This window comes from Phalacrocorax aristotelis, chromosome 3 (genome assembly GCF_949628215.1).
Source record: "Phalacrocorax aristotelis chromosome 3, bGulAri2.1, whole genome shotgun sequence".
Classification (NCBI taxonomy): domain Eukaryota; kingdom Metazoa; phylum Chordata; class Aves; order Suliformes; family Phalacrocoracidae; genus Phalacrocorax; species Phalacrocorax aristotelis.
Window position 1 is genome coordinate 70,608,474 of NC_134278.1, and position 26,112 is coordinate 70,634,585.

General features: G+C 39.2%; 2 protein-coding genes across 2 annotated transcripts in view; both read right to left on the minus strand.

Moving 5' to 3' along the window:
- The window catches only part of VIP (vasoactive intestinal peptide), a 44,038-nt gene extending 19,758 nt beyond the window's left edge, over nucleotides 1-24,280 (minus strand). Inside the window, exon 1 of the mRNA XM_075087913.1 lies at nucleotides 24,175-24,280. Within this exon, the coding sequence (XP_074944014.1) occupies nucleotides 24,175-24,194 (20 nt within the window). The 5' untranslated portion in view covers nucleotides 24,195-24,280. The remainder of the gene's footprint in view (nucleotides 1-24,174) is intronic.
- MYCT1 (MYC target 1) lies at nucleotides 3,510-24,424 on the minus strand. Its single transcript, XM_075087911.1, has 2 exons — nucleotides 24,175-24,424; nucleotides 3,510-4,439 (listed from the first exon to the last, which is right to left on the minus strand). The coding sequence occupies exons 1-2, from the start codon at nucleotides 24,422-24,424 to the stop codon at nucleotides 3,907-3,909; spliced, it is 783 nt and encodes a 260-aa protein (XP_074944012.1). The 3' UTR covers nucleotides 3,510-3,906.
- Between the last annotated feature and the right edge of the window lie 1,688 nt (nucleotides 24,425-26,112).

A 26,112-nucleotide genomic window follows, 5' to 3' on the forward strand; every position in this document is an offset into this window, starting at 1 on the left:
AACACTCAACCCCTTTGAAAACTCACTTTTATTAAGACACCCAAATGAAGATATAGTTATTTTACCTGAGCTTTAAGATACTTTGTAAGGCTGATCTCTAGAATTCTGTTCTCTGCTTTGTGAAGTTATACCAATGCTGTTTTTCTTAATCTGCTCTGGACTTTGCGTAGGTAAATTTCCAATTAGTGTTTTCTTTCTTTTTTTTTTTTTCCAGAAGCTGTACTGCATCATAGACATCACCTAATTTTATCAAGTGCCTATAGGTCAGGGATCTGGCATGTGTCATTTCACCTCTGAGAGGATATTTCCAGTAAATGTAGTTTTCAGTTTATACTTAGAAATGGATGTTGAGATGACTCAAAAACTTCATGGTAAATTGCAAGTGAACTTTAAAAATTTGATTTGGCAAAGATAGTGCATGTTCGGCGTGTTACAGTATGATAATCAGTAGCTGTCTGAAGAGGTGATCAGCAGGTCTTCAGCAGCAAAAATTCAAGGAATATAGCACAAGCGACTTTTGTAAATAGTCTGGAACATAACTATTCTCAGAGAGCTGTCAAGCTTTGTCTTATATGTGAGACGAGAACTGGGGCAATTGTTTTTGAGCACACGGACAATAATAGAATAGTGTTTCTCTTTATGAAGAGAAGTAGCTCTGCTCACTTCAGGACAAGGTGTCAGGTTATCTGGAGGCTGATCAGAGCTCTGCCTATCACTCCCTATGTGATTCTGGGAGCACCCTTTTAATCACTGCCTCTCGCTGTGCAGATGTATTACAGGCAAAATTATTGTGAAGCTTAATTCATTACTTGTGAATTCTTTGAAATCTTGAAATCTGTAGTAATATATTTTTTTAAACTCAGCTCTTCTTTCCAGTATTTTAAATTGAAACAAAGGGCTAGAAAAGACCATTATAATGAGCAAGTATAATCTTTTGCATATCAAGCACTCGATGATTCCTGAATCCTGCAGATCGATCTGGGGGTTGATCCTGTGAAATGCGCTTTGGTCCTAATGCAAAAAAATGTGCATGAGTTCATTTAAGCACGAACCTTATAGTGAATGACCATCTGCTTAAAGCAAGCATTTGCGCAAACACTTTGTGGATTGAAGTCTAAGTACCTAGAAACCAGTGGATTTAAAATCTGTATGACCATTATTTCTGAGAGACATTCTCGCTTTTAATCCTTGGAAGGTCTTTTGATACCGCAAATTCTAACTCTGACCTCATATAACATCTTCAGCTTTGGGGTGTCTCCGCACAGAAGCAGAGGAAGGACTTAGTCCTCATTCACACTTCCAACTGTATTAGGTTGCATAATTAAATATGATACCCTTCCCTTTAAAAGATCTTTTATGCAAGCCACCACACTTATCTTTAAGGAAAAACATGAGCTTGAGATTATAACATCTAACTTTATTTCACATTCTGAAGCTTCCAGAGTGCTTGCAAAACAATAATTTCAGACATTGTTTTAAGTAGTGGTTAAGTGTCTGCCAGCCATACTGGTTATGCACCAAACAATCTGTTTTTTCATGTTTTGAATCTCCCTAATCCAGGGGACATAAAAAATGTTTTGTTATCCAGTACAGATTTCAGGAGGAAAAAAATACAGTACATTTAAGCTTCTCTTTCTACATGTTTTACTAAATATAGTGAAATACAAGTAACAAGATGCTGTGGAAAGTTCTACTGTAATGTAATGTGCATTTACAATCCAGGAGTAAAAATTTACTCATCTAAAATGATTTCACTCTCAAGGAACAAGCAGTTTTGGCCAGCTGGGTACATAGTGTAGGCCAAGTTGTCTCTTCAAACATCTGCCAAACTCAATAAGAAAAGTTAGTAGGCTTGAATTCCGCTTTTCGTAGGCACGTTAGAATAGGTGGCATCACCTTTTCTAGAGCTAAGACACTGTGAATGCACTTTTGCATGCAATGAAGTTCACCAGACTCAGTAAGACTCTAAATGAAAAAAAATATTATTAATGAATGAAATAACACAACTTTCTCCAGAAGACTATTGTTTTAAGTCCATAGCCTGCAACCAGCCAAATGCTGTTTTGCAGTCTCATCAGCAAGTCCTCAGTGTACTAGAACCCATAGTGTCTGCAATGAAATTCTCTGTAAACTCTGTAAATATTTGTTCTTCTAGCAGTGAGATATATCTCTCCAGAAGGGAAAATGTTGTACACTAAAATTAAAACAATGAAAGCCAGTCAGTAACTACATGAGAAATAATTTGCCTTTACAATAAGGAATACTTATGGTTTAAAGTAAGTAATGCTTGTAAGCTCAATATTTGTAGTAATATTTGCAAATGGGATGATATTGGGCTGGAATACTGCAGTTCAGAGGTCAATACCAGTGTTCTGTGAGGGATGCTGCGCTTGGCAAAGGGATGCATGCTACCAGTCTCCAAAAGCCTGAGAAGTAAGATGTTAAACATTTTGCCCATTCTCAAAAGCTGCTGAATCTTTGTTCCTTCCAGAAGACAATGAGGAGTACTTGTCTCTACAGAAGCACAGGACCAGTCCCCTCAGGGTCAGGAGTCCTGTGGCTAGTAGTTGCCCATCCCGTCCAGGAGCAACAGGCTTATCTGTAAGTGAGGAGTAAGACTGCTCCTCTACATGTGGAAATTCTCTACCCTTTACTTGAATATGAAATATTTAACAGGAAATGGATACAATAAGACTTAAATCAGGCCCCATTTGTCTGTGCTGTTTCCAAATCCTGGATTTCTCTCACATCAGTGCAATTAGTCTCTCTAAGCCAGGGGTTAGCTTGACATGATACATGTATAAGAGTCAATAATATATGTTAACCTCAACTAAATATTCCATCTTTATCTTCATATTCCAACTAATTGTACAATCCCAGTATTCAGCCATAGATGTATAAAATCTTGCTTTAGTGAAAGACAAGATTTCAGTGAATAACTTGCCAGACAGAATTAAACATTGGTACGATTTGAGAAAAACCAATCTAAAATAAGGAAATGAGTAATCCCATAGCAAAGCAGGAAACTTAATTACAAAAATAGTTGTCATTCATGCTGCTTATCTTGATAACCAGAACTAGAAAACTGAAACATGAGGAGTTCTGCTCCCATACAGCCTTACGCAGTATTAAAATGTGACTACCTGCACTGCTGGCTGCAGACAGAAAATTCTTTATAATTGTTACCATGCATTTAGTATGTTGTTCAAAACTTCTCTCTTTGTGGAGCTGCATATACTTCAACTTTTTTCTCATGCTGTGAGAATTTTATACTAGCAACTCTAATATGGAGTCTTTTAAGGTCCTCTACAATCAGCAGAACAGGATGCCTATGACCACAGCCAGGAACTGTGACATTAAATCCTCTACAAGGTCCACATCTAAGGTTCCTCATACAGCAGCTGTTCTGTGGTTATAGGAAGAAGGCGGGTAATGGGAGGTGTTCTCTGAAAATTTAGCATCCTTGGCAAAATATGTATAACCAGAAGTTCCTTTTTTTTTTCTTTAAAAAAAAAAAGAAACAGGATAGTGAAATTTGCAGAAATTTGTACATTGGTAATCCTTAATATGATCTGTTTCTTCAAGAAATGATCTGGTTTTTATGTGGCAGTATTTTCTTTCCTCTAAAGTAAAAATACAATGGTTACAATTAAAAATACAACACTATAAATACTCAAGCATATGGCAGAGCAGTAAATTAAAGCCAGCAGTGCAAAGAGAAGTGACCCCTTGGACAGCAGGATATTGTGCCCTAAGAAGTTGCCACTACCCGCCTCTTGACAAAGTATGTCCCCTCCTCCATGGCAGCCAGAGGCTTCTCAGAGATACTCATCATGCACAGAAAATTGTTGAGATGACTGAGGTTCCTCATAAAATGCACGTACATGCTTGCAGCAAGGGCCTAGCTCAGGAGTCTGGGAAAGCTTTTATGATCGTTTCATAGGCAGGAGGGGGGGTTTGTGTGGAGTGGCAGATGCGGAGGCTGTTGTTAGACCAGTGGAACTCAGGTCGACTTAAGCTGTTGGTGGTGCTTCCCACAAGGGTTGTTGTGGTATTTGTGGGAGTGAGGGTGATCAGCTGACTGTTCGTCTCCACAGGGAGGGGAGGACACTGCAGGAAAGGGTGGAAGGTAGACGCGCGGAAGCTTGACTTCCTGGGGAAAGAGTTGGCTTGCTCCAAGGAGGCTTGCCGTTGGAAGGTGAGGCTGGCCAAGCTGAGGTTGCTCCGACGTTCGCAGCTGCTGTTGCGGTAAAATCCAGTCCTGCCAGTAGTTTGGCTGTGGGATGAGGGTCTGGACCGACGGCTGAAGGCTGAGGAGCTCCCTTGGGAAATGTGGGCGCTAGCTCTGCGGCGGGACAAGCAAGTGAACAACGCCCAGATGATCCCTCCAATCACCAGTCCAACCACCATGGACACTGTGAAGGCTATTGTTATCTGCTCTGAAATACAGCAAAAATACACAAAAAAAGTTACTTCATTAATCTAAAGGATTTTCCTGCTGGAAAATGAATTGAAAATGGCAGCCTCCTTAAAAGATGAACAAACCCTAAGATCTTTGTATGTAATACATAAACATTCCAACACAAACACAGCAGTTCAGATTGCTCTCACTATATGGTGTTTTTAATTTAATTTGGATTATTTAACAACATCCAGAAAGTAGCTTGCATTTAATATCAGTTTCTGTACCAATGCAAGGGAAAAGTCTTCAGTCTCTCCCAGAATCAGCCACCCACCAGCCCCAAGGTGTGTTATAAAACTGCCAAGTATTTGCTTCTGTGGGCAATATGAGGTGTGGATTTATACAGACCTGTTGTTCTGTTTATAGACGTTTACGTTCTATGTGTACGTGTTTGCAAATTCACCTACTGCAACAGGGATGTAGCTTCTTAATGGAGTAAGCCTTGTATTTATTACATGAGAACACTTCCCAGCCTTTTACTGCTAAGTAACAGATACTTTAAATCTTCATAGTAATTAATGAAAATTACTATATCCTAAATTATTATGGTCAGAGGTAGCCATTACTAATATTAAGTCTCTTGAATATTGCCATTACTAATATTAAGCCTCTTGAATATTTCCTACCCCCAATGCCCAACTTAAAGATGCATTAATCTACCATTAAGAAAAGTAAAATTCTAGCTCTCTTATAAATTATTTCAAGAATTAAGAGATCTGAAAACAAAAAAAAAAGAGCATGGCTAGGATTGTTTTCTTCCACACACTTTTTCACAACATAGAGGAATAAAATTTTTTTCCTCGTATATTTCTAAGAACAGGACAGTTGCTTCAGGAAACTTCACTTACTTTGGCAACTGAACACCAACTTTATTGCTGTTTTAAAAAGTTCAGAGGTACATTTGTAATCCTGGATAAGGCATGAAATGAATGCAAAACCTTTATAGGTCCCCTCAAAATTCAAGAAAGGCTTGAATCTCAAAAAAAGTAGCAACACTATGTTGACTACTGCTGGAGCAAAGAGGGAATAAGTGAAAAAGAGCCACGGGACAGCTTGAAACATGTTTATTCTCTCTGTGCTCTGTTATGTTTGTGAAGCATTTCTGTTAAAAAGGAAATTGTATTCATTAGATAGAGAAAGGTAACTTCTAGAGCATACAGAAGCGCAGTCCAGCTAATGCTGCGCCTGGCTGATCACCGTAACAGAAGGTAGTAACTCCAGGACTGGGATGCTGATGTTAGAGCCCAAAAAGGGTATCATGAAACTAAGTTCAAAATTTTCTTGCAAGGTAACAGCTGTTAAAGAATTTCCCCTGAATTTATGGTGCTGCACAAACAGTGGTTTCCAGAACCCAAAATAATGACACTGAGTCCAAGCTATGAGAATTAGCCAAAACAGGTGCTGAAGAGGCAAAGTGAGTGGCCCGAGGGATGGCTATGGAGAACAGCTGGCACACAGGAGAGGGAGAGGAGAGGTGCCAGGCATGGCCAGTGGGACCAGCTTGCAGGCAGAGGCACCCCAGTATGCACCAACAGATATCTTTGCTTAAGTCAGTCCTCAGTGTCTAGCAAGGCTTAAACTTAGGGCAGTTCACCGCAGGAGGGGGAAAGCAAATATTTGCTTTCCTTCCAGCAGAAAAGATGTAAATGCTTATTGGTATAATTGCACTTTAAGAATTAGTTATTATTACTTTCCTTATCTACCTTCTTCCTCTTCTCCCTTCAGTGAAAAATTGTTAGCTATGTGATTCATACTTGTGGTTGGGGAAAACTACCTCTTGAGCACCAGAAAGTTTAGCATAAAATTTTCACAGGTTTCCGGGTAGGGACTGCAAGCAGCATTACATCTGAACCCAGCCCTTGCTGCTGCCCATCAAACCCTGTCAGAGGGGCAGTATATTTACCCTGCATACCTTTGCAGGTGTGGTTCTACACAGGACCAACTTTATAATGAATTACTGACATGACCATGAATCTCCCACCTAAGTTTATTCACCTTACATTTTCCAGGATAGACCTGAAGTTCCATGAGGCCCAGAAAATGTAACGTTTAATTAAGCCACTGATATTTTGGATGGCTATACAATCCTACTGTTGCTTGCTTGTAACCTCGGCTTTCAGTTAGGCTTATAAATGTTATCCTTTTCAAATGGGAAATTAAAGCAAAGACTAGAGAGGATGAAGCATGGGATATTGTTACAGAGCACTGCTCCCTTTTGGGAATGCTTTGTTGTCCTTTTGTTCAGAGGTGGACTAGACTTGACCCCAAAATATAATTTTTCTTTAAGCCCTCATTTTTACATTTAAGAAACTCTTGACTGGGCACGCTAAAGTCAAAGGGTGATTTTCTGGTCTGCTTTTTGCAAGAATCCACAGGCAGCATCCTGCGCTGCAACTCCTGGCTGCAGATCAGAGCTCCATCGCTATAAGCAGCCTTCTGACAACCTCATCACAATTCTGCCCTTTAAAAAACATCTTCAGAGATACAGCAGGCTTTGTTGTGCCCCTTTTGGTCAGGAATAGCCTATTATGGCATTTGAATGGATTTAATACATTCTGTTACTACAGGTTCCTACTAATGCTCCCAAAGGTGGGAAGGGAGAGCCAGGGCTTGGCCATCTCCAGTTGAGTAAATCCCAGGGAGTGTCCTAGAGACAGCACTTCCCAAGCACTAGAGCTGCTTTCTGAGTAGAATCATAGAACCAGAATGTCCTGAGTTGGAAGGGACCCACAAGGATCATCGAGTCCAACTCCTGTCCCTGCACAGGACAACCCCAAACTGTACTCCTACTGCTGTCCCTGCGCGGCTATAGGAAAGCAGGGCAGGAACCAATCCTTTCTTAGGCGGATTTCTCTTGCACCTTGCCTGGAATGCTAGTTGTGTTATTATATTTTGAGACTGTCAAGGGGCTCCCCAAGCACAGGGTTCTATGCTGCCACCTGATATCACTGCTCCTCTTTGGGCTTTCAGCTCCAGAAGGGAGGAGGAGAAGGGGATCTCTGCGGGGTTCGAGAGTAAGCAGAAGCACAGCAAGCCACACAAGTGTACCTTGTTCTGGGGTTGCCATGCACTGCTGTGAGGATTTGTCCTGTATCCCTCTAGCCATAATTTTCACCACCTGCACAATCAAATCAGCATTTCACACTGTTTAAAGCAAATGAGAGAATTGACAAAAGTATCGAGTGCAGCTCTTCAGTCCTTCTCACGTGCTGTTCCCCTGTGCTGGAGGTACAGCACAAACAATTATCCCTTTGGATAATGCCTTCATTTTCTTTAACTTATTTGATTCTTTTATTTTTCTACCTCTATATATGGATATAAAAATAGAGGGTCAAATTATTCCCTGGGTAAACTCAGCTGGGTTTACACTGACCATTGCAGTTGCCATCTAGTACCCCAAATTGTCTCATTTCAGTTTGGACCTACATTTAATCCTTATGGTTCTTATTATAGAAATATCACTAGACCCACTGGTTACATACACTTTATACTTTCTGTTCCCAGACTCTCCCTGACTTCAGTGGGAACTGTGGTTCACACTAATAGGTTGAATTTGCTTTTTGTTGACTCCCTATAGAGGATGAATTTCACTGAAATGTAATCCAGTTCTAAAAACTTACACTGAAGAATTGTAAATCTATGCCCATTGATTTCCTCTTTAGAACGTGCAGCCATCACAGCCCTGAGGTACATTGGAGAAAATACTACCAAACAGAGAAAAAGATCAAAGGCAGAGTGGGACTTGCTGCACCTGGGATTTTGAGGGAAACAGCTGGCTTTCACAGAGTTGTTTTTCTCTTCCTTGATCTGGGCAGTACCAGGGCAGAACTAGCCTTTCAGGAGAGTCAGAGCAATACTGTTGCAAAGTGTCTTCCAAGGAGTCATTATAATATCTTATGGTTTCCTGAGAGCTGTGCATGTCATTCTGTCGTCTGCTTTTAAAGAAAAAAATATTGGGGGATAAAGTAGGGATGCTGACAATAACAATAACTCCCCAAGTGCTGGTCCCATAATAATGTTTTGTTCTGCGTGTTTCTCAGGCTACTCACACTGCCTGCTTTATTTGATTATACCACAACTGAAAAGATTTTGTACCCCGTCTCAGTCAATTTTCTCCACTCTCACCTCTAACACCAGCTGAGGTGAAGGACAAGGTTTTTTTCAACAATGCAGGACAGACTTCAAGGTATAAAGCCAGAAGTAAGAGGATATATGGAAAAAAAAACAACTGAATACCTTAGCTACATTACCTTTCTTATCTATGGTACTTCCAATATGTCCATGCTAAAAAGGTTGGAGGTTCAGAACCCACAGTAACACCCATGACTTCTGGATCTTACCCCCAGATCTAAATACGAAGCCAGCACGTGTCTGTCAGCCCGACATCTATCCAGATCGGGCAATTCCTTCCCAAGTGTCTCTACTGCCTTCCCTCTGATTTGTGCATGCAGTGTAAAGCAAATGTAGTGCTACAGTTTTGTACAGGGGATTATTGCCTCTGCTATACAAAGCTTTTTCTTGGTGGTTGCAGCTTTCTTTAAGGATTTTTTAACTTTCTGTGAACTGTATGTGTGAAGTGTTAGTATATATCCTACCAAGTTGATAGCCCCTAGCAAGTCCTTAACACTCTATAGAATCTACACAGGAGAAATTTGGATATGTTATTAGTAAAGATGATAGGCTGATAAGGTGCTTTTCCTAGTTATGGTCCTGAAGCAAGTTTTTCTGATCCAGCTTGGACACCAATAGCAAGGCCAACCAAAGGGGGCTCATACTAATCTGTAAGTCTTCTGAGAAGTGGACTATGTTCTCTTCTTCATCACTTTGGGTTATACTTCACAAAAAACCAAAAAATTAGCAACACAGTCCCTACCTAGGCTTGTCAGTCCCTGGATCAACTAACCCCTCATAAAATAGATTTGCATTTTGTGATGGAGGATCCTGCCTCTATCATGGAGCCCAGCAGGATCTTTGCAGACATACTCAGGTCAATCTCTTATTTCTGCGAGACTTTCATTTTCCTTTCACATGCATGGACCACATCAGATAATAAGACATCCCTTTGTTTTAAAAACACAGTTGCATTGAGGATTCATTTGAATTTCACTCTGGATTTTGTTCCACTGTAATGTAAGAGTTTTACTAAAGAATCTCCCTCTTGTCCTCAGCTCTGGCTGTGACAGGCTGGAATAGCATTTTGCTCCCTAAATTCAGGAAATCCTTGCGACTTGCATTTTTCCTGTACCTTTATGATAAATTCCCCAAGGCATAAAGTTAAGGTGGGCACAAGGTCTTCCTTGCACCATGCTCACAAATGTATACATTTGTAAACTTTTCAGCTGGCCAAGTATATGAAGGGAGAGTAGTACCTTCCAAAATCATGTAAGTAGCAGCTTCAATGAGAGCATCTCAGAGCAAGAAACAGGGCGGGGCCAGGGAAGAGGTGGCAAAGTACTGAATACAAAGGAAAGAGGAATGGAGTAGCATCTTTTAGTCAAGTTGTACACACAAGACTTGAATTTGAACTGCATCTTGCCAAAAATAGCTAATAAAGCTGAAAAAGAGCCAGTTACCTTTCTAAGCACCTGTTCTGCTCATGCTATTGCTAAGCGTGAGGAGGCAGAAAACGCCCATAGGGTGAGATGATACAAACACATTTGATTTCTAGTGGGTGACTTTCAAATATTACAATTTTCTTTATGTTTTTGAGGTCTTAATTTTTTGTTATTGCTTTATTAAAAGAGAAATAATTAAGCAGTTTTATCTTAAAGTTATTAGAAGTGGTAAGGTAGCTTGTCAGTCAAGGATGGCATTTTTCAGTATTCTGACTCAGCTATGGAGATGTTTTACTCATATTATATTAGAGCAAGATTCTGTTCATTTACTTCAGCAACTGAGAGTAATTTTCCCTCTTTTCTTTTCTTCTGCCTGCCAAAAGCTAGCATGAAGCATTGCACACCTGATATGCAAACTTTATTCCATGTGGGCTCCAGGAAGCTTGTATGCAGAACATACAAGCTCATTGATTTCAGCTGTGTTAGCAATGAGAAGTATCAGAACATACCACTACGCTGTAGAGTGGAAAAGAGCTATTTTCATAATTTCTATCCAAATTTTAGAATTGTAAATTTATTTCCATTTAAATTCTTTTCTTTTCACATTTTTGGGAGCTCTCTTTCCTTTATGCCATGTCATATGCCAGTGACTCAAAACTTGCCCAAGTAAGCATTCCTCCCACTACATGCACACATGCTTGCGCGCACACACATTGCCTTGTCCCAAAGCTGAAAAGCCTTGACAACAGGTAGGGGCTTTGGTCTCAGACATGGAGAAATCCAGCTCACCCTCTGTCTCACCCTATATTTTTTCCTGAAATGAAAGCTCAGTGGCAAAATCTGGTATAAAACCCATTCATATCAGAGCATTGCACAGTTTAGCGTAGAGCACCAGCTAGTGTATTAAAGCATGAATTGCATTTACAAACGACAAATCTAGTAGCCCGACTCGTAAGAATGGTTCAGGTACTGTTTTACAGGAATCTCAGTGTCTCAGGTTTCAAGTAAGGTTCAGGTAAGTCATCAGCAGATATTCATAGCACAGCTTCATTTGTGCAAAACCAGACAGAAGCAGCCAGGGTCCGTCAAAGTTTGAACAAACCCATAGCATTTTCCTACAGCTGTAGCAAATGTACATCTCTAAGCTGGACAGGCTGCAGCTACTCCTCCTCACATATACCAGGCAGCAAGTTTGGAAAGGAAGAATACCCTGGGCCCAGAGAGCCACCACTTCTTCCCACCATAGAAGGTTTGAAGTGATTTGAACTACTTGAAATTACATGCCGGTTCTACCAATTCCAAGAAAACTTAGTTTAAAACTTAGTTTAAAGTATCAGTAGCCAAATCCTGTGCTGCTGTTGTCATGCTGAGTTCAAAAAAGCAATTTCTCTGTATCTGACAAGTGTTGACATTACTCTCTTCCTGATTTTGTCACTAACTGTATTAGCAAAAGAGCCTCTCATTAATCATTTGTAGGCAGTCCATGATTCAGTTGGGTGGGCGAATCAGTTGCTGTGTAATATCAGTCAGTTGTGATCTTAGTCACGGCAGAAGTTTAAGAAAGGTCATACAAGACTTGTAGAAAGAGTGAGAGTGACAGGCAACAGCACAAGGTTGTTCAGGTAATTGTGACATCCAGAAAACAGACAAGGATGGTGGCATCTAGGAAACAGAATCTGGAAAAAAAAAAAAGGCGAAAGAAAAAAAAAAAGCAGACTCTGTGGGAACTGAGAACTAACAAACAAAATAAGTAAGATAGTTAGGCTGTCAGAAATGTCAGTGCTCTGCGTTCAGACACAGCTTGCTAGCGGGGTGTTTTATTCGGCCTGTGCTAGTGAAAGATTCTTTTCTGCAGCAACAGAGAGTAATTCTCCCACTTCACCTAATAACTAAGCAGTTGTTTTAATGTTCACTGCAGATAAAATAAGTACTGTATTTAAAATAGAGCAAATGAAATTAAAAAATCTGTTTTTGTCTGTGAGGACAGGTAAGAACTAGAAGAGATAGTCCAGGTAAGTGGTGCACCTACCCCGAGTAAAGATTTTAAAAACTGTTATCAGCCAAGAATTGTTGTAATATAGTTAATGCTGTGTTGAAAAAAGAAGGTAGAACAGACAACAGCTCACGGTCCGTACTGACATTATTTTGTGCAGTTTCTAAGACTTTCTTTGATCAGGTAAGCAAATAGGCTCCAGAAGCACCTGAAAAATTATTAAGTAAATGACAAGGAAAAAAAATGCAGCCTGTGCCCTTGGATTAATTCTCCATTTAAAATGCAGAGAGGGTGGCTGTTTACTGGAGGGTTAACGTCACAAACGAGCAGCCTACCTAGGAACAAGATTGCCCTCTGCTGGAAATTTATGCTGAAAATCTAAACAATATATAAAACACCTTAATTCTAATAAAATAGGGTGTCAGAAAAAGCTAACAAGAAACACACCAGTGAAAGATTAGAGAGACGTTAACAGTACCTCAAAACTTAGAAAAAACTCTGAATTACATTGCCATAAACACTCAGGACTAGCATTTTGCAGAGGCTCTGAAACTAAGGTAGGCTGAGGCACAGAAAAAATGTTCAGAAGCTTAGTGAAGTAAAGCCTGTACACTTTTGTGGCTTTGTGCAAATATCTGTGCTGATGGAAAAGCATGAGGCTACATTTGTTCTTAAATTCATATTTCTTGCCATCCGTAGTGATGGCCAGAATGATCTCCATGCATCAGAGTACATTTGCTTTTCTTACTGGTACCATAATTATTTGCGATAAAAAGCCAGAAGAGTGGGATATGCCATATCAATATCCCACAAACTAACTCAGAGCTAATGATGTTCCCTTGATATTACTGGCAGTTGATTTTTACTGGAATGATAAATAAAAAGTAATTGCAATAATCAGAAGGAAACATCTAAGATAGAGATGTCAGCATGTTTAATTTAATATCTTTGGTGTAACTGTGTAAAACAAAGCAAAGATTCCTTTATGCAGACAGAGATAGAAACTTTGTTACCACATGGTTTCATTATGATTCCTAATGCATTACAAAGCCAGTAATACAATTTTGATCTTTTCCTCATGTGCAGCAAACAATCCCCTGGCAAGGCAGTCTTACCAACCTCCCAAAACCAGAGCACAGGCTTAAGCTATATGGCCTCTGCATGAACTTAACTCAAACGGTAAATCACAGTTTGCCACAGTGCAATATGGCATTATAGTTAGTACTTAATTGATAAGATTATTTTACAGACCCTGAGAATAAAATAATTTCCTATATGATCAGAGCATGAGTGACTGGAGTGACATCTTAAAATTAGGTAGGATTTCCTAATATTCTTAAAATTAAGGAGGAAATAATACCAAAATACGTACTTTTAAGAAAACAGAAGACATCCAAGGTTAGAACAAAGGACAGGAGTGAAACAACCTCCCCTTCCCAGTTACTATTGTCCCATTATCAGTACATGAAAATCATACTCACATAAGTCTCTTTTCCATCTCCTCAAATAGAAGGGGAGTAAATTATGTTAGGAGAATAACTTACATTGCTTGGTGCATACTTAACTACTCTACAATAGGTTTCCAAATCCTAATATGTACCTTTTATTAAGTTTGTATAGGTAGTGAAGCCTCGACCTCGAAAATTAGGAAAAAATGTTGTCTGTACTGTTACTGATAGTCTTTTTCTTTTTTTTTTTTTTTTCCCCATACAAAAGGATAGGATTATGAAATGAAGATAATCTTACAAAGACACAAGGGTCAGTCTTCAGTCTTGAGTCTTGATTTTACTTTATGGTCTTCTTTTGTGATTGTGGAGATCTCATTGCATCTCCATGCTTCATATTAGTCTTCTGTATAAGGGAGATGGCAACACTCATTTGACTCAAAGGTTTTTTGATTCCTGGTTAAAGAAATTACAGTGGTAAAATGGGAAGTTGTGTATAAATATAGAGCACTTTTCTTCAACAGGTTCTACAAGAACTAAGGCAGGACTGTTGCACCCACAATGGGCTGACGCTAACTCCTCTGAATATGAATCCTATCAGGCTCTAGCAGTTGAGCATGCAGCTACAGGGGGTTTGCCTTGGAGAGAAAGCACAGCACTAAGCTCCTTTTATTATGTGACACATTTACATGCCAGCACATTCACAGGTGTGGTGCTTGGAAGAAGAAATATACTTCATTTCCTAAAAATGAGATCTCTGTATTTGGTGGATAAAAAAAGAATGATGTTTCTGGCAGCTCATGTGACAATAAGCCACACCACAGACACAGTCAATACAGTAAGTGTAATTGCCAAAATGTGTATGCACTGTGTGTTTGATTAATATTTAAATATTACTCTGAAGAAACTTTGCCTCTTCCTTCTACTACCTCAGATCTGTGTTCTTCCTACTAAAGATGGTTAAGCATTTGATAAATCAATGGCTGTGTGGGGGTTGGGGAGAGCAGTAAAGAAGCAGTAATTAGGATGCAGCAAAACACAGCCTGAGGATGACAGACTCACTTTAAAAGAATAATTTATATAAAAGGAAGAAATCATGCTCTGAATAGACAGTGTGTGAGAATAAGTCTGGTCTCTTCTCTTCATGACATGGTTTGTTGTTTTCATCCATCTACAGTAATACTCTTTTCTTTGGGCTTGCCAGAATAAGGGCAAAGAAAAATAGGTCCCTCATTAACATCTACTTTTATCTCTCTGACAGGCCTGCATGTAAGATCTTGGAATTGATTTACATAAATATAAGTTCTGACTTTTGATATAACCTTCTTTGCTTCAGTAACGGAAGTGATAACTTTCACGTGCTTGGCAAATCTTTTACTTAACTGATATCAAAATAAGCATAATCATATTTAATTTGCAACAGTCTGATCATTCTGCCACCTGAGAAGACAGTATATGATTTTTCTGACAAATTTTTATGTAGGGTTTATACAAAACAATAGTAGTCTAGTAGCTGATACAAAATGGTACCTCCAAAAGCTAGCTGGAAAATAAATCACAGCATAAGGCTAAGACACAGTTCTGTCTCCTGGAGAAATCAGCATGGCAGAGTATGTTTAGATTTGACATATGACCTTGATTCCTGTCCCTGATGGAGCACAGAGGAAGCGCTGGCTTCCTACAGGAGTTTGGCACCGGCATAAGTAGCATTAGAAGGTACAGTGCCCAATCTCTTGCCTGGCTGCTTCAGGCCTTCTGTAGCAATACTGGAAGACAATGAAACACACAGACACAGCTGCTCCAGCAAACAGCACTGCCACGTGCATAAGGTAGCCGACTGAAAAGCTGCATACAAATCGGCCCTTCTCTAACACAGCTGAGGGGAAACAGAGACACGGTATATCCTGAAGCTGAGAGGGGGAAGATGAGCAATGCCTTCCTTTTAAATTACATCACAAGTCATAGATTTATTTTTCATTTGGTGTAAGAATATTTCTGGAGAACTTCAGAGGAGGAGCCAGGGACCCTGAGTGTTACAGAGAAATGAGACTGCTCTCATGTTGCCACTGAAGGGCTGATGTTCAAACACAGTTGCTGCCATCGCTAATGCCTCACCATCACATGCTATTTTTTTACCTTCTTTCAGTTAAACCCACACCCTTATTGCCATTTCTTTCATTATAAGCACTATTCATATGAAAGCTGTGTCCTGTTTGAGTCACTGGCCCAGGCTGCTCTGCTGCTGCCTTGTGACACATCCTAAGCCAGCTCACACTGTGGTCAGGGGAACTGGAAATGGGAAGATCTTCTGATGACCTTGACCTGGTAGACAGGAAAATAACTCTCTTCCTTGTAGAGATCTTAACAGGTTCAGGCAGAAGAAAGGTGGTATGTGTGAGTCTCCCTTGCCCCAGCAGTCTTCTAGCTACCATGATCATTATCAAAATTATGTGGAATACTTGAAGCAGCTTCTGACCACTTGAGAAGTGATTTACTTATGTGACATTTTCTACATCTCTATCACATAATTTTCATGTGGATCAGTATCTCATCCAAAGGGGAAAAAAAGAGATTGCCGTTTGTTGGGGTAATCTCTGTTGCTCTGGCAGCCATGCAGCAAAAGTTACTCTAATGCTGCTGGGCATGGGAGGATGCACAACCCTACAGCCCTCTCCAAGAGGTGAAAAAAAAAAGTCTGTGTTGGTTACTATATATGTGAAGGTGATTTCTACTGGTGTTGCCGTTATTTGTTTTTGTCTGTGTGCTACGTTCTCAGGGTTTGTGTAAGGTCCCAGTGTGTGGCATTTGTAACAGACAAAACCAAAACTAGTCGCTGCCCTAAAACTCTGCTGAGCTGTATAGGATTTTCACAGTCCTGATTTCTGCCAATTCACCGTGCAGGTACATTGCAATTATTCTTCATCAATATGAAGATACTCGGTCAAGTGAAAGCTTTGGTTAAGTAATCTGGAAATATGATTTCACTATTAAATTTGTGGCATCATGGAACATTTCGCTGAGGAGGAGGAGGGTGAACTTGTAGGTACACTAGATTTAAGATTGATAGTAAGGGAAATATTTCAAGGATGTAACATTACTGTAAAGATCTCATTGTCTTTCATAGTGTTGCTTAAATGTATCACATCTTATATCTGGGTTATACATCCGCCCCTCAGGTAAATGTACTCAAAAAACCTCAGTGCGTTTACAGGAAGCATTTTCAAAAACAGAACTGGCTTTCTGTCTGAATCTATGTCACACTTTACCTCATCATCTTTCTCTTGACAACATTCCTACTAAGCAGCACAGGGAAGTTTTCTCTATTTTTCAAATAGGGACCTGAAATGTGGAGGAGCCATCTGTCTTAGCTTCCAGAAACCCAACTAAAAATCTGTGTCCCAGTATGCTTATTTCCACAAATGTCTTTGGGGGGCGGATCCAGCCTGTTCTAAGTTCAAGTTCACCACAAGAAAATATAACCATTCTAGTTTCTCAGTGAATTTGGGATGAATCAATGTATTTTACTCCATGTTAGGATCCCTACCTCATGAATCTGAACACAATTTGAAGTTGATAAAAATTTTGTTTGGTGTTGGCAGGTTTCCCGTAAGAGGAGTGGGAGGAGGCTTTATGTCATCATTGCCTTTACTCAACACAGCTACGCAGCCACTAAGCGAGGTATGCTTGCAGGTGCGTTATTTGATAGAACTGGGGAAATCTGCAGCCCCAAGGACATGGTGTTCTGTCCATAGCAAACTCACACAATGAGGTATAAGCATACTTTATTTCCTTCTGCACTCTACCTTATCTTATGCAGTCACACCATTCACTCAACTAGAAATTTCTAGTGCAGACAACATTTTGCACATAGTTTAGAGGAATCATGCTCTCAATTGTCCATCTGATCAATATCTTCTGGGCTAAGAAACAGGGAAGAAGTCTCCAAGGCTATAGATTTCCACCAGTATTCCTAGCCATTTCATGCAGTGAATTCTAAGAGCTTTCTGACTAAACTAGGAAATGCATCCCTCCTTCCTATTTATTATTTTATGTGTTAGACTACTTTTATATTGGGTTGTCCAAATTCATGTGTCACTGAAATATACTAGAACCAATCAACGAGAGCATTTGGATTATATGCTCTTCAAAACAAGCTCTTTTTCTACCATCAGTAAATATACTTGGCTGTGAAACAAGAATGAAAGACAAGCTGCTCTTTGTTGTTAGATGTCTCAAGGGTATGGAGAGGTAGCTTTGGAGGTGTAAAACTTTTGCTTTTTTTTTAAAGGCCCCAGCTTGAATAAGTAAAGGAGAAAATAAAGTCAATAAGTAAATAAAATAAGTAAAGGAGAATATAGAAGGTTAGGCAAGCAATAAAGAATTAGCAGGGCTCTAGAAATTCTATAATAACAAACCTGGAAGTATGAACCATTTTTCTGATTGGAAAACATAGGTGGGGAGCTGGAGGAAGGGTTTGTTCACACACAGTTGGTTCTCATATTAACCCCATCACGACGGGGACAGAAGTATGCTCAATGATTTGAGTCCTTTAATATCACACACCACAAGGTAAAGCCCTGAGTTGCAAGTCCTTAGTGATGAATCAGTATCCCTGATGATCCAGAAGCCACACTCTGAAATTCAAGTCTTAAGCAAACAGACTTAAGGGAGTGCACGATAAAGTGCTCTGGGAAGTCTGGGCATGAAAGTTGTCACTGTAGACGTAGTTAGTCAGTGTATGCCAGACAGGGAGATGCAGATTCAGTGTTAAGACTGCATTTTATTTATATGGCCGTCTGTGACATGGAAGAGGTATTAGTACAGGTTCCAGGTCAAAGAACTCAGATATATTCTTTCAGATATGCTTGACTTCACCAAATCAATATGGATCAACCCTTCCTCTGACAACATCTACCGGGATTGTTCTGCTCCTTTACCTCTCACTCACCAAGCATTGATGAATTTGGCTTGGTTTTAATTTTTATTCTGATTGGGCGATTTTATCTATTGTTTGTATATAATTTTAACTAAATGCAAAAAGGCAATGAGGTTAAAGAAATTCAAAATTGACAAAGTCAGTTATCACTGGAATACAATCTTCATTTATTGTCCCCAGTACCATGTATGGAGAACTGCTTACTTAGTCATCAGAAATACAGCGTGGTGGTTTGGGTCTTGGTAATGCTCATATTTGTGCACTAAAAGGCTCTATCCTCATTTTTAGTCTCTGTTTTCTGAAGAGGACAGTGTCTTACTACCTTGGATAAACACAGGAAGGAAATATTCCCTAAAACACTAGAGCAGGACTGCATCATGAGGTTGGAAGAAAGCATTTTGCCTCTCCCTCTCTCTGTTCTCTGTTTGGGGCTGCTTCCAACAAAAGGAGCTTGTAAAGTCTGAATTTGTCTGACTCCAGCAGAGCAATTTCAGAAGAAAGAAGCTCACTTGTTCACATTCCATTTCCAGACTTTTGCAGGCATCAGTGACCTAACCCAAAGTCTCTGCAGAAAGAGATTATATCTCCTGTGAAGACATTCGTTGTGTTATGAGCTCCTTACGATGTGTGATATGCTGCCAAGTATTGCACTTTTCAAATCACTGGGGTTTTCCAGAACACAGAGAAGTGACATAAAGGAGTCCAACTGCAAGAAAAAATTCCAGTTGATGCAGTGTCTTCAATCACCTTTCTCTATTTTGATTGATTGTCATGAATTAAAATACCAGGAAGAATAGAGTGAAGTTTTGAAAAGGGAGAAAAGGGAATGGAAGGGAAGAAGAAAAATGGCAGTTCGGGAAATACATCCTTGAGGCTGATCCTGCATCTGAATCCAAGGCTCTAATTTTGTGTGTTTTCCTCCTACTTTATTTCGCTTCAAGTCCAAAGGTTTTCTCTACGTAGAAAAAAATTCCCAGTGGTGTTAAACTTCTATAAGTGGCTCCATGTCATGCATTCACTTCTTCCTATCTGCCAGGAAAGGAATTGCATTTTCAGCTTAATGAGGTCCTCTGCCCTATTAGCAATGCCCAGTCTACCAGGATAAAGGTACTCTGGCTTATGCTGGTCTTTTCTAGTCATCAGACCAGGAAGAGTAGTAGCCTAGTAGAAGCTACCACTGCCACATCTGGTGTCAAGTACTCCACAGCTGGCTCCAAACTGTAGCCTTTGTGTGTCCACATCTCCAGCAGGACAGCTAAGGCAGCTCCTGGAGTTTTTATTTGCTGCTGCTAAAGTTAGACTGGAAGGGTACGAAGTGTGTGAAGAGGAGCAAAGGGAATGAGGAGAGACCACCCAGTGGATATGCAGGAAATGTGCTGACACAGTCATCAGAGTGGAAGCCAACAGGCTTAACCTGGTCACCACAGAGGTAGGCAAATGCTTCTTTTCTCACTTGCAAAGAACTGGACTGGATTTGCTGCTGTTGCTTCTACTCTGCTGTGGCTACCATCCCTGAAGGTTCCTAGAAGAGAAATGAGGTTCCATGGCTGTCTAGGTTGGACTTTCCTGTGTTTGACAGCTGTGTTACTGTTCAAGTCAGTGCTGCTGTTCATGAGTAGTATTTCAGTTCATAAAGAGAATGACGCAAAATCCTTAACCACCATTATTCCTACAGCAGTAACGTGATAGCACAACACAGTGTCAGATGTTAGAATATGCTCATCCCTAATGACCGTCTTCTCCAGCAGAGTATATAGGCTGACTTCTTTCAAGCAAACAGACACATTTCAATGAAAGAATTCCACTGGGTTGAGGGAGAGACAAGGCAAAATCTGACATTATATTTAAGACCATAAGTGCATTTGTAGCTTATAAAGTGTAGTAATAATGCTTAAAATATTAGTGCCAGGCAGTTCGCAATCTTAAAATGCTGGAAGTCAGATGATATATGGCATTGTTTCCACACACTGGACAAATAACACACTGGATTCTGATTCAAGAAAAGAAAAATTGTCCTTAAAGTTTTTAAAGTATTAAACTGAAATGTTGAGTTTTTAAATAGACGCTTGGATAAAACTAGACTGAAGGATAGGCTAGGGATCTAAGTTTATGTTGATTAATATCTGCTTACACTTTTTCTCTCTGTTGCTGTCATATTGATCAAATGTACTATTTAAATTAAATTTCCTGATCTGAAAGTATACTACTATCTGTGCTGGAGACATAGGTTTGTCTCAAAGTTATTTATTGTATTTAATTGTGTGCGCCTGAAAATGCTTTTAAGAATTACAAGAAATGCACTCCAAGTTAAAATGGAAACATCTTTACTCCACTGTTAACTTACAAATCAAAATGAACTCAATAAAGACTATATTAAAACAGTGAAAAATGGGATTAGTAGTTGATGGATGTGTGCCAAACCCTGAATTTCTCACTCAGCTATTGCCAAACCTCCTTTTGAAACTACCAATTAAAAACAAAATCCAGATTCTCTGTCTACAGTCCTACGTGATACCAACGGCTCTGAAGTTCAGCAGAGGCTTGCTTTAAGTGCTTCTCTTCCTACCTCTGACGAAATACCATACTATAGATTCCCACTGCAAAGTAGGGTGACCGGAGGTTACACTGCTTCATAGAAGCTGGCACCTGAAAGACATGAGGCCCTGCATCCTTGCAGTAGCTCAACTTGTCTGAAACAGACATGTATTTCTACAAAGACTCTGTGCAACATCTGTAGTAGGGAACAGCTTTAACAAAGTGAGAACTGGAATCCCAGTTTTGTACTTGACACATTACACAGAGGACATTTTCTGACAGGGCCAGGAGCTCTCTCATGAAACTTATTAATTTAAACCAGAAGAGGAGGTTAATATTCCCTTTTCGTTTGTTTTTATTTTTTTCCTAGCAGAATTGATTTTAGCCAAGAAACTACTGTTTTGCTGCTTCTGTTTTACTCTGCTGCATAATTTAGCATTTCAAAAATACTGCAGAATGATGATGGTGAAGACTGAATTCAAAAGAAGAATCCCTGCAAGATCTGTAGCTAAGCACATTACCGGCTCTCCAGGCTGTCACCGACTCTACACTGAGCTTGTAAAAAAGTGCGCTCTTTTATCTTTTTTTAAATATTATTATTTGTTAAGGCCTTTGCATAAATATATAGACAGGATTTAGACTACTTATGTAATTCAAACAGTATGAGTATATCAAGGAGTGTATAGCTTGTTTTTATCCACATGGCTTTATTCATGCACACTCCCATTAGCCTGGAGCAGTTGTGAAAAGATTTATATGTGCTCACATATAAATAAGTGGAGGACAGTTTAGTTTGTTCATTGTTTTAAAATTCTTAGAGTCACTTTTAAGATGTTATTGTGTGACGTTACCATTGGAAACTGGACAGCTTTAGAAAACAGGATGCCTGTATATTTTCCAGAGTAGGGAACCAGCTGTTAGACAATAGATGGTTTATAACATTGTGAGAGATTAAATATCATTATGAATAGTTGATTTAAAAAGTTTTACAGCATTTTTTTTCTTACAAAGTTAGTCCCTCTGAGAAAACCTTTGCACACATGTTGAGGTTTACACTTTGGCTGAGTCCATGGGAGCTGCTGAGAAGTCACACATACATAGGAAAGGATCTGCATCTTGGTAACATATACACATTCACCACACTATGTGGTGGGTGGCCTAGAAAAACAGTGAAACAGTCTGTAAAACATATCCTGAAAAATCACAGTTTTAGGTACTGCATTATCATTTAATAAAGAGCTTGATTTTATTTATATCTATTAAGTGTAGTTTTATTTTTACCTCAGGTCATGTATCTCCAAGGTTGTCAGAAAACACAATTCTATCACAGTAAGTTTCTGTCAGTCATCGTTTTCTGATACAGACTATGTAGTGTCCCTCTCTAGTCTACCACATATGATATACCTACAGGAAAAGAGGAGCAAATGCTATTAGCTCTTCTAAAATCTATCAGAAAAGTACGAAAAACCTAAGAGGCATCTTCCCTTCCTGGGACCATTCAAGCTCCTCACAAAAACCTAAGCTGTGAGGTTCATCTGCTGTCAGAGAGTAAGCAAACGGGGGACAGTATCAGTCTCTGGTGAGCCAGGTGGGCAATGCTGGTGAAGGGAGACGCTGGCCCTTTCAGCTGGAAGACAGCTCATGTGTCCTGCTCTGTGTTGTGAAATGCAGCTCTTGATATTGAAGGATCGGGGCTTGGCACACCTGCAGGGGTACCTTAATGGAATGACAGAGTAACAGCGGTGCCAGCCACATGCAATATGCTGTAGAATTTAAATATTCACTTCTTAGGTAATATTTTTGACTCTCCAGGAAGACAGAGAACACCTTGCCTGCAGTCTGAGCTGTAGAGTTAATGAATCCTTAGAGTTTCATATAACTTTGCTGTTTCTTGTGTATGTCTCCATGGCAGTGAAGCAATAATTTACCTCAACATCAAAGCAAATCTGCAGTAACAAGGGGCAGCATCTTTTACACAAGGATTCTTAAAGTACATGCTGATGAAAGCACTTTCATTTTTCTTCTGAAAGAGCCATTTTAGAACTACATGTAGTTCCACCCTATGAAAATGAGTTATTCTTCAGAGTCCAGCAGACAACCTCCAGGCAACAAAAGACTCTGAAACAGTAATAACAGTATTTTTTTTCCTCAGTTAATCTCTAATCATTTCTCAAAGACATCTAGTATCATTGTCCTACTCTTTCGCCCAAGACACAAAAATGAAGTGAGCTGCTCATGGTCTCCCAGTAGGAAAATATATGTGTCACTGCAGGAAACATGTGGATGGCGTTTGACATATACTTGTTCCTTATGCTAAGGAAATGAAGGAACCTTTTAAAGTCTTCATGTATGGTTATTTTCTGCTCTTTTTCCAGGGCACTTCTATGCAACAAACTCCTATTTTGCTAATGCATATTATTTTTTCATTTTAGTGCACAGATTCTTGAAGGGGTCATTGCTCAACAGCAATAATATAATAGACAAAACCAGATCATATTATTCATTCTAATGCTGAATGCTAATACACCTAAATGTTAAACATAGCAAGCAATAGAGCTTTTTGGAGGGAAAGGTTCTCCACAGCTGTTGCACAGAAACCTTTAGGATCAAGTCACTGAATCTAATTACCTTGAATGAATTTCAGTATACTGAAATATACTTCCACCTCACACTCTATATATCTCAGTTAATGAACCATTCCCAGGTTTGGGTGAAAGAAAACAGCCTTAATCGCTAATAATCAAAATATACATTGAGGAAAAAGTAGGGAAAATCTGATCGTGAGGCAACACAACAAATTACAAGTAATTTTTCATTCTGGCGGAGTAACAGTTTATTCCAAAGGTTGCAACACGTTTAGCTTTTGCTATCTCTTTTTCATCAGAAGATGAAACAGATCATGTCTGCCATGTAGGTACATCCATTAAACGGTTGAGAATGTCTACCTGATCTGAAACATACTGAAGTCGATAGACACCTTTTCAGCTGACTTCAGTAATGAACTTTGTCAAACAATCAATTCTGCCCTGGCAGTTCCTGCTGTCTCGATTAGTTTAAAAACATGATAAAACTTTGTCAAAGAAACATTTGGAAAGCAATCTTTTGCACTGCAAGAAATACAAAATCTATTCATTACTTTTTGCTTCCAACATGACGCTTGAAAGTATCTAGATGCATTTTTAAGGCAATCACCAGTGAATCTCAGCATGTACTTTAACAATATTCTAGAAAAAGAACAAAATCCTTACCCCAAAACTTTGGTGGCCATGTGATTGGAGAGTAAGTACTGTTTCTATCCATAACATCCAAATAACAAAGATAGAATGGTCTGTCCACAGAGGAGGAATGGGTTTCTGAACGTTTGAGATTTAGCAGTGGAAGCAATGCTTTTGTGCTGCCAGGGAACTGTGTTGTTTGCCTGAAAGGAAATGGATGTATCACATTTCCTGCTTGTGAACTCGAATTAGCAAGTGCTCGCCTTATCTTGGAACACCACATGGTTCCCGAGACGGAGAAATAGTTTCCTTCTCGTCATTTCCTCAGCCAGTGCAAATTGACTCAGAACAATACCAAATCTCCTCCTTCTCTGAAACTTTTTGAACCCCAAAATGTCCAGAGATAGAGAGGTGAAAATTGCTTTCTCTTTCCTTTAATAATTTTCCATGTTGAAGACCTTCCTTAAACATTCAAAAGCACTTGTATTTGCTGGGAATTTTTAATAAGGAAGAAATGTGTGAAGAGGCTCTTAATAAACACAATTTCACTAGTATATTAATTTAGGGTATGAGGATTGTTAAGTATTTGCCATTGTTCCTTGGCTAGTTTGAGAAATTAGCTGGGCCTGGCAGTGTAACTGTAGGCATTAATATTTTAATGAGGATACTTCATATTTCCTTTGCCAATTCTTTTCCTTTCCACACCCGATTCTAAAATATGAGTTCCCTGGAACAAAAACAAGCTTTGAGCTAATTGTTTGGACAGTTTTAATACAATGCAGTGTTCATTCCCTGTTGGAATTTGTAGGTACTGCTGCTAAATATATACAAATAGCAATAATAACACCCTCACAAAAGAAAATAGGCAAGATATTTAATGACACAGACCCAGAATTAATGGAGAATGTATGGGGATCAATAAAATATATGATTTTCTATTTATGTGATAAATTTTGTAGGGCTTGATTTTAACTATTTTTCTCTTAAATATATTGCAGATAACGGATTCCATTAACATTCTGTTGTGAATGTCAAACCTCTGTTTTCTGAAGAGTTGTGTGAGGTTTTGTTTTGCCTGTTGTTAGAAAAAGAAAAAAAAAACCAGAATCAACTACACCTATTTTTAACAATGAATATCAGCAATCCCCAAAATTTCCAATGTTCCAGTCTTAAGATTTCAATCTGGCATAATTTTAACATTGAACATTGTCTTGCTCTGTTTCGTTTGGACTTTATTTCATGAAAAAGGTTTTAAAAAATACTGAGCAAAGATACTTCGATGGTTAATGACACTGACAGCTTTCAAAGCTGATGCTTAAAATGACATACCCAAATACTGAGTTAAGCACCTGAATGAAAAAGTTCTGATTTTCAGATGCCTGTGAACAAGGTAGAACTTGATAAGAAATGCTGGGGTTATTTAGTTTGGTTGGGGCATGGATACCAGAGGAGATGATAAAAATACACAAAGTAAAGGATCCTATGACTAGGGTTAGTTTTATGCTCTAAGAGTAGATGCAAATACAATAAAACTGAATTATTGTAAAGTATAAAATGAGGAAATCTAGCGATTTTAGTTTACTGAATGCCTCTATTGAGGAGATCAATGTAAAACAGAATTAAATGCTGACCTTAATCTAGTTGAAAAGTGGCTGGGTTCAGACATGGACACTTGTATAGGTAATTAAATCTTCCATATTATCAAGTGTATGAAATATGAAACTTAATGCTTTGTGAAAAGTCAACAGCAATGGGAAGAAGCATGACAGTTTCTCTCTGGACAGGGTATTCTAAGATGGGAGTTGTCTCATTTTCCTCAGCTGTTTCAGCTGATATGGAAAACTGTCGGAAGCAGAAGATCAGAAAAGCTGGACCACCAAAAGTGTTACCTCGGCCTTACACCTGTAATGCTTATCGCAAAGTTGCAGCAAATAAAGTGTTAAATGAATGAAGGTGATGTGGGCTTGCAAT